The sequence below is a fragment of the Heteronotia binoei genome, chromosome 7 (genome assembly GCF_032191835.1).
Source record: "Heteronotia binoei isolate CCM8104 ecotype False Entrance Well chromosome 7, APGP_CSIRO_Hbin_v1, whole genome shotgun sequence".
NCBI lineage: Eukaryota > Metazoa > Chordata > Lepidosauria > Squamata > Gekkonidae > Heteronotia > Heteronotia binoei.
Genome location: NC_083229.1, coordinates 46,515,493 through 46,524,382, shown reverse-complemented (window position 1 = coordinate 46,524,382; position 8,890 = coordinate 46,515,493). Strand labels below are relative to the sequence as shown.

At 42.9% G+C, this 8,890-nt stretch overlaps 1 protein-coding gene across 1 annotated transcript in view; it reads left to right on the top strand.

Annotated features, from left to right (window-relative positions):
- Window positions 1-4,373: 4,373 nt before the first annotated feature.
- The window catches only part of LOC132574713 (carbonic anhydrase 3-like), a 37,253-nt gene continuing 32,736 nt past the window's right edge, over window positions 4,374-8,890 (top strand). Inside the window, exons 1-2 of the mRNA XM_060242948.1 lie at window positions 4,374-4,527; window positions 7,613-7,810. Coding sequence (XP_060098931.1) covers window positions 4,491-4,527; window positions 7,613-7,810 — 235 coding nt within the window. The 5' untranslated portion in view covers window positions 4,374-4,490. The remainder of the gene's footprint in view (window positions 4,528-7,612; window positions 7,811-8,890) is intronic.

The window sequence follows — 8,890 nt, the reverse complement described above, 5'->3', positions numbered from 1 at the left end:
AGAAAGAGATTAATGGTATAATTAGTTCTTTGGCTTCTAGAAAATCTCCTGGGGAAGACTTGATCCCCTCAGACTTTTAAAAAGCCTTTCCCTCATGGTGGTTGCCTGTGCTAGCTACAGTTTTTTCACAAATTAATGACACAGGCATAATCCCTCCTGGCTGGAAGTTTAGTATTATTGTACCTATTCATAAGAAAGGGGTTAAATCAGATCCTCAGAGTTATAGGCCAATCAGCTTGCTTGACATAGCAGCAAAAATATATAGTAAATATTTGTTGTTTAAGCTTGAGAATTGGGTTACTGAGAGTCACATTATTCACCCACACCAAGCAGGTTTCAGGAAAGGTCTTTGCACTGTTGACCACTGTCATACCCTCCATCATTTGGTGCATGCTGGTTTAAAAGGTCCCACAACATCTCTATACGTTACATTGTGGACCTGGCCGCTGCATTTGATTCCATTGATAGGAACTGTCTATGGCAAAAGCTAACTGATTTGAATATTGACAAAAGGTTGTTATTTCTACTGTGTGAGCTGCATACAGATATTAGTGCTCAAGTAGCCTTCTATTAGGCAGCTCTTCTTCCAACTTAAGCAGCTCTTCATTCAATTGAAGAGCCATTTAAACTGGAGGAAGCTCCTTATACTGGAGGAATATGTTCAACTTGAGCTGAAAGGAAAAGTGGAATGTAAATATTTTAATAAATAAATGAATTTTTAAAAACTTTGCTCAGTGGAGTGGTAGGATCTACCAAAATGACCTAGAAGGGTGGAACCAGTTGAGAAGTTGGCTGGAATGTAAATTGAAAGCTGCATGAATTATTAAAACACAGGGAAGTGGCAGGATTATCATAGTGTTCAGTTGTTCAACAGGCTGTTCAGGGAACCCACTCCATCTGGTCACAGACTCTCCCCATTTAAAAGAGAAGATCAAGAGACAAAAAGTACATCCAACACAAGCTCCTGGATAGGCTTTTCCCATGGTCAGATGCCAGACCTTCTCTGCTTTACTAGACATATCTAATGAGTACAAAAGATGGTCCCTTGAAGAAGGATACTTCTGAAACAAAATTGGACTGGTTCTTTTATGATTTCTTGGACTACAGTTTAAATGTTGCATGGTTCTTTGGACAGTAGTTGTGTTGTGCATAGGATGGTTTGCTATTTGTATTACTAAATTGTTTATTAGCACATAGAAATTGCAAATTGTGGATTACACTGAGAATTATTTTCTACACAGAGTGAGTGTGTCATTTTCCTCCAGTTTTGTTTATCTCCATGGTCCTGATCTCTGCTGATGTCATCATATGGGGGCTGTAATGTAGAGGCAGGCAATGGTAAACCACTTCTGAGCATCTCTTGCCTTGAAAATCCATGGGGTCAATTTAAGTCAGGTGTGACTTGATCAGGGCTTTTTAAAAGCAAGAACACAGTTTTGGCTGGCTTGATGTCAGGGGTGTGTGGCCTAATATGCAAATGAGTTCCTGCTAGGCTTTTTTCTACAAAAATGCCCTGGACTTGACTGCAAACAACAGCAACAAACAGAGCTTGCTCCGTTTCACTGAGGAAGCACATTGAAATTTGATTCAGTTTCTTTTTTCAGTAATTTCTATATCCCAGCATATGCATCATGTACTATGTGAAGCATCATCTGCAGCTAATAGTGAAGATAGCTTTCTTACTAAGAAAACACTAAAATGGTTACCTTTCAGTGTAGCTCAAACATTGTGCTACATTGTTTTTGAAGGATGGGCAATTTGTCTGTAAGATTTATTTTTAAAAGTATGTTGGGTAGTTATGTTTGCAATCCATAATGTAGGCAGATTTGCTAGAATGGTGGCAGAGATTTGTTAGGTACATTGGGTTTGGGAAGGAGATGTTTGACAGGCTCAGATGCGGAACATTTGCATTGCAAACAGAGGTCAGAATCAATTGCTGGCATCTCCAGTGAAAAGCTCAGGTAGCAGGTGATGTAAAAGACCCAGTCAACCATGAAGCCCTGACCTGGATAGCCCAGGATAGCCCAATCCTGTCAGATCTCAGAAGCTTATCAGGGCCTTGGCTAGTATTTGGAAGGAAACCTCCAAGGAATACCAGGGTTGTGATGCGGAAGCAGGCAATGGCAAACTACCTCTGAAACATCTCTTGCCTTAAAAATAAATCTAGCTTGCCATCTAGTGGTGCATAATGCTAAAAGAGCTAGAATGTCTGATTACCAGACAACCTTAGGATCTTCTGGCTACTTTACACACAATGACATATGATAATTATTTAATTATAGGAATAAGGCCCATTGTGAAGAAAAATACAACAGGCTCTAGTAAGAAACTCTGGGCAAGTGCGCCCCTGCTGTCTTCCCACCCACTCAAAGCAGCCATTTTCTGTAGGGGAACTGATCTGATTTCAGCTTTCCATTTCCCCCCTCCCTACAGCCTCCACCTAGGAAAAGCACAGTCTTTCTCTACAGTGGGGACCAAAGCAGCTTACATCATTCTCCTCTCCACCTTTTAGTCTGCACAACAACCCTGTGAGGTAAGTTAAACTGAAAGTCTGTGACTAGTCTTAAATCACAGTGTGGACCAATGCAGGAGAGAAGCAACCTCAGTAGGTTATAATGACACAGAGTCCACCCTGCAAAGCAGCCATTTTCTTCAAGGGAGCTGATCTCTGCCATCTGGAAAGCACCTGTAATTTTGAGAGAACTCCAGCTCTCACCTGGAGATTGGCAGCAATGGCTCCTCAGGAGAAAATGGTTGGTTGGCTGCTGCTGAACAGTAGCAAGCAGCCAGGCCTAGGGTAGTAAACTTCTAGGTGGAGTCTGAAGATCTCCTGGTATCACAACTGAACTCCAGACAACAGATCTCTCACCCCCAGAGAAAATAACAGAGGGTAGACTCTATGGCATTCTATTCACCTGAGGCTTCTCCCCTGCCTAAACTCTGGCTTCCATAGACTCCACCACAAAATCTCCAGGAATTTCCCATCAACCTGGAACTGGCAGCATAGTCAGGAGTGAGCCCAATGAGTTCTCCCTTAAAGGCCAAAATAGGCCTGGAAAGGGCCTCCCCCATCCTGCCTTTTACTGATAGAACCAAGTTTGGTTGCTTTTTACTGAGAGAACCAACATTGGTTGCCTAGCAACAGCCACTGCCTAGCAGTTCACCAGTGGCCCAACCCTGGGCCGGCAGTGGGTGGGGGAGAGGAGTGGAGTCAGCTAATGCCACACAAGTGCACTTGAGTGATGTTTGATGGGCCAATGGTTGATGCAACTCACATCACAGCCAATGAGAGAGCCATACTGGGCCATTTTCATAGGGCTTTTATATATATGTAAGATTACCTGAGACCCCAGAGAGCTGCTACCACTCAACAAACAGTATTAACTTTGACCAGTGGTCTGGTTCAGGATAAGGCAGCTTCATGTGTTCCCGTGGATTACTTTTTAAAGAGGATGAAATGTAAGAAATATCTCATGTGTTGGTACTGTAAATCAATTAAGAGTGTTTAGGCTAATTTCTTTCATTTGGTAAATGTTGTACCTTTGATAGCAACTGTATCTTTAACAAATAGTATGAGAGTCAGTGTGATATAGCTGGTTAGAGTGCTGGACTAGGATCTGGTGTTCCAATCCAGGTCTGAATCCTCACTATGCCTGGGAAGCTTGCTGGGATGACCTTGGTCTACTCCCACACTCTCCGCCTATCCTACCTCACAGCGCTGTTATTGTGAGGCTGAAATGGAGGAAAGGAGACAATGAAATCCACTTCAAGTCCTTATCGGTGAGAAAATGACATGAACCAATAAATCTGTTCATATTGATATTGTCACAGTGTCTTAGGTTGTGTAATATAATCTGTTCTGTTCACATGTTAGGAAACTTTCAAACATTTGTTTCATAGAAGTTCCTGGTGGTATCAGTTCAGATAGATCTGGACAAAACTGTAGAAAACCATACATTTCATATAATAAACATAATATATGATGTTTCTAACCCTTCCTCTATATCATCACATTTCATAGGCTACTTGAATGTAAATCTAATTTGAGCAGATGTAGATGTTGTTTTAAACTCCTGCTTTGGGGAGGAAGGAATTCCCTTACAGTGTCCAGGTTTTAGCTATTTCTGAACTGGAGAAACGAACCAGAAAACGCCATTCAAAGAGCCTCTCTCAGCCAGCATGTAAATCGGGCGTATCCTATTATTTGCCTATTAGCTCCTCGGAGCGCAGGATGGAGAATGGTCCGTTTGAACTCCAGCCCGCGGCAGCTTGGCGGACGGTGGCTCGGCAAGGGAAACCTCTGAGACTAATTTGGGGGGCCCCTGCCGGATGCTCCTCGCTCCTCCCCTCCGCATGCCTTTGCCTCAGCCAGACGCAGAGGGTCGGCGTTGGCCGAGCCCTATAAATGGCCCTGGCGCCCAACGATCGCGGCTCCCCGGGTGCAGAAGCCAGCGCCAGATTGCGAAGCGCCGAGTCTTCAGGCGGAGACAATGACCCAGCAGCCGTGGGGCTATTCCAAGGAAAACGGTGAGTTCCGGAAGTCCTCGGCCGGAGGTGGCTTAGCGGACGGTATCCCTCCTGAGTCTAGGAAGGGGGGTGAGGAAGGGAGGCTGGCAAGCGCGGAGATCAGAACTCTCTGGCCGCAGCGTCTGGCTGAGGCAGGGCTTTCTCAACGCGAGGAGAGAGTAGCATCTCTGGCCAGTGGCCTGCGAAGATGTTCCGGTGTGCGCGCGGTGCAGTATCTGCTTATTTACAATATGGATACTTGTTAAAAGCACTATTCAGCTATCATGAAATAGCAAATTTGTTTTCAATTATAAGATTTTTTTTAAAAAATTAAAGTTTTATAACAGTCCAAAATTCGTGGGGGGGGGGCGGGGAGGAGGGAGAAACCCAGCCAGATAAAATACACCACCCAGTGGAATAAACGGAGGGAGGTCATATCCAGGGCTTCTAGAGACTTTTTTCAAAACAACAACAAATATTTATTTAGCATTATACATAACAAAGTCAACTAAATAAACAGAATCACAAGTTGCATGTTATGTAGACTAACCAAAAAAAACCCCTGCATATGTTTCTAGGGAAACATTAGGCGTTTCAACAGCAAGGGAACCACAAAAAGCTGTGGAGTACCATAATAAAGACCAATTTATTCACTGTAGCATGAGAGTCTGGGAAACTTAGCAAATCTAACCTTTTCCTGGTGATCTATCTTTTGCCTGTTCTGGCTAATTTTTTTTTGTACATAGCACAGCAGGAACTTGTTTTCCTCTTTACGTATGTGTATTTTTGTAAGTTTATGGCTATGTTATTTACTTCTTTATTTGAAATATATCTATCCTAACTTATTTCCTTGGACTCAAGGCAGGAAACAATGCAGCCGCCAAGTTGCAAGGACACAAAATCTCTCTGTCTCCAGCACAACGTACAACTTCCAGAATTCCATTCAGTTTCAGACTAAGAATTACTCTGAGCCTCAGAACATTCTGAGTTCTTTAGTGTTCCTGTCACATTACTCTGTTCTAAACGACTAAAGTATGCCTTGGCCATTTGATGGTAGCCAGCCAACCAAGTAGCTCAGTCCTGGATAATCTAAGCTATCCCAATCTCTTCAAATCTCAGAAGTTTATCAGGGTTGGCCCTGGCTAGTATTTGGATGGGACACCTCCAAGGGTCATGATCTGGAGAATCTCTCTTGCCTTGAAACCCCTATGTGACTTGATGGCACTTTCCACCAGGGGCTTTTAGGCAAGAACGTTGCTGCTAGCTGTAACATCCAGTCTGTGCTTTTGTTTGCTCCTCCTGTCTCTAAGTGTCAAGTCTCAATGCAGGTCCAGGCCTGAGCCACTGGGCACAACCTGAAAAGCAACAGCCAAAGACTCTTGGTTCCTGGTTCATGACCTTTGACTTTGAACATGGATCCAGGGTTTGGTCTTATTTAAATTGTACTTTTAAATGCTGTATTTGGATTATAGTTTTGTATCATTGTAAATCGCTTTGGGACCTTTGGAGGAGAAAAGTGAAAAATAAATGTAGTTAAGTAAGTTGGGAGCCAGCTGGTGTAGTCATTAAGTGTGTTACTCTTACCTGGGAGAACCGGGTTCAATTCCCCACTTCTCCACATACACCTGCTGATGTGACCTCGGGTCAGCCACAAGTCTTCTCAAAGCTGTTCTCTCAAGAGCAATTTCTGTCAGAGTTCTCTCAGCCCCACCTACCTCACAGACTGTTGGTTGTGGGGAGGGGAAGGGAAAGGAGATTGTAAGCTGCTCTGAGACTCCTTCGGGTAGTGAAAGGTGGGCTATAAAAGTAGTATTATAAATCCCATCTCTTATTCTAAATGTGGTCATTCTCATTTTAGAAAGTCATCACTATTAACACTGCAATAAGGTGTGGTTGTGGGCACTAGTTTAGAAGGATTTAAAATGGGCTAAACTGTCCAAGCCAAAGCACCTCCAGGATCAGAGGGAGTATGCCACAGAATACTAGTGGCCAGGAGGTAACAGCAGGAGGGAGCTGTTGTCTTTATGCTCTGCTTATAGGCTTCCCAGAAGTATCTTGCTGGCTTCAGCATGTCTGGCTGGCTGGGACTACGTTGAGTGTGACCTTGGAGGACACTTCTCAAGTTCTTGTTTCTGTGCTCCAGCCACACCAGTGCTGGTGCTTGATTCAAAAACGTTGGTTATTTATATGGATGCATAAGAAGGTAGAGGTTGCTCAAACATTGTTTCTCTCTTTTTCATTTTTGTTAACTGCCATATTTTTTTAAAACAGATGTCCTCATCTTTCATGTCCTCATTCAAGATATTGAACTAAACACCTGAAAAACATTGAAATTGCAAGTGTACTTACTTGCAAAAGGTTCCTGACTTTTGTGTAGCAGATTCTATTTTTTTTCCTCCCCAAACTCTGGTAAATAAACATTGAGTCACTGTGAAATGATTGGGGCATGATCGATCTACATTTGTACACTATTGAAATCCATTTGTTTTCATAGGCCAGGTGAGCAAATGCTTAAATACTTTACTTTGAAATCAATGGGAATGAAAAAGGTAACACAGCTGAATCTTGTGCTCTGTCATTAGACTATGCTATATATTCTATTCACGTTCTGCAAATAAGTGAAATGAATCATAGTGCTGCTTAAGCTATTTTTTCTTTCTGCATTTCATCAAATAATTGATTCAGTGAAAAACAACTGGGCACCATTCCACCAGTTGCTAATTGTAGCTGTGTTAGTTCAATCCATTTCAGTAGGACTTCCACATATTTTTGTACAAGTTCCCTTAAATAAATGAGGATTCATAGCAGAGATACTGGGCAGGTTGTACCTTCAGCCCTTCATCTTTTCCAGTCATGAAGTTTTTAGTAGTGCAGAACAATAACTTTACAGGTTACATTTATATTACAATGAAATAAAAATTGTGCATGCCTGGCTGGTAATTAACTATTCTTGCCTAATAAGGAATGGCAGCTAGCAGAACACGGTATTACGCTGCAAATGCAACACTGAACAGTTTGCAACTAAACAAGCAGGAGAACTGTTGCACAGTATTTACCTTCTGGCATCTACTCAGACCATGACAGTTTCCTTGCTTCTTTTGATTAGGGCCTGATCGTTGGCATGAAACTTACCCATTGGCCAAAGGAAATAATCAGTCACCAATTGCAATCCTTACCAAAGATGTCTTCAAAGACCCCGTTCTTCTACCTTGGTTTACAAGTTATGATCCAGGGGCATCCAAGACCATAACAAACACTGGAAAAACTTGCCGGATCGCGTTTGATGACACCTTTGATCGTTCAGGTTAGTTTCAGTTTTCTTTGGGCAAATAATTGTGATTAACAATTGCACATCTCAGCTAAATTTGGGGAGGTGGGAAGTGAACTATGGGGGATGCTGGCAGAGTCAAAGGAGTTTAGAAAATTTCTTTGTCTCCCTCCCCCCAATTGTTCAAGGGGAAGGAGAGAAAAAAGGAAGCCCTTTGCCTTCTGCAATTTCCAATCTTTTTATCAGCAACTCTTCAGTTTTTGCATTTGTCTCTAAATCTATTACTGCACTATGGATTAGGGGACAGCAGAACCTCCCTTCCTACCTCCCTTGGTAGTCCTGTTGACGTCATAGTGACCACATGTACAATTGGTGCACAGTGTACTGTTGATTTTTAATTTATATGTACGTTGCATACTGCCTAGGTTATGTTCAGCATATGAACAGCTGAATGTGTGATTTAAGCCCCATATTTATCCTGGCAAAAAGGTAAAGGTAGTCCCCTGTGCAAGCACCAGTCATTTCCGACTCTTGGGTGCCATCGCATCATGATGTTTTCATGGCAAACTTTTTATGGGATGGTTTGCCATTGCCTTCCCCAGTCATCTACATTTCACCCCCCCCCCCCCCAGCAAGCTGGGTACTCATTTTACTGACCTCAGAGGGATGGAAGGCTGAATCAACCTTGAGCTGGCTACCTGAATCCAGCTTCCACCGGGATCAAACTCAGGTTGTGAGCAAAGAGTTTGACTGCAGTGCTGCAGCTTTACCACTCTGTGCCACGGAGCTCTCTAATTTTTCCTGGACCCCAGTTTCATTTGTATAGTGAATATGTGTTGAAGTGTTCTTACAGGCTGATTGTACATGCATTTACTGTAATGTGAACAGGCAGGGCTTTTTTTGTAGCAAAAGCCCAGCATGAACTCATCTGCATATTAGACCACACCCCTTGATGTCTCCATGGCTTCACATAGGGCTTTTCTGCAGGAAAAGCCCAGCAGGAATTCTTTTGCATATTAGGCCACACCCATTGATGCCAAGCCAGCTGGAACTGTGTTTCTGTGTGTTCCTGCTCAAAAAAAGCCCTGTGAGCAGGACAAGCAGGATTTTGAGGCT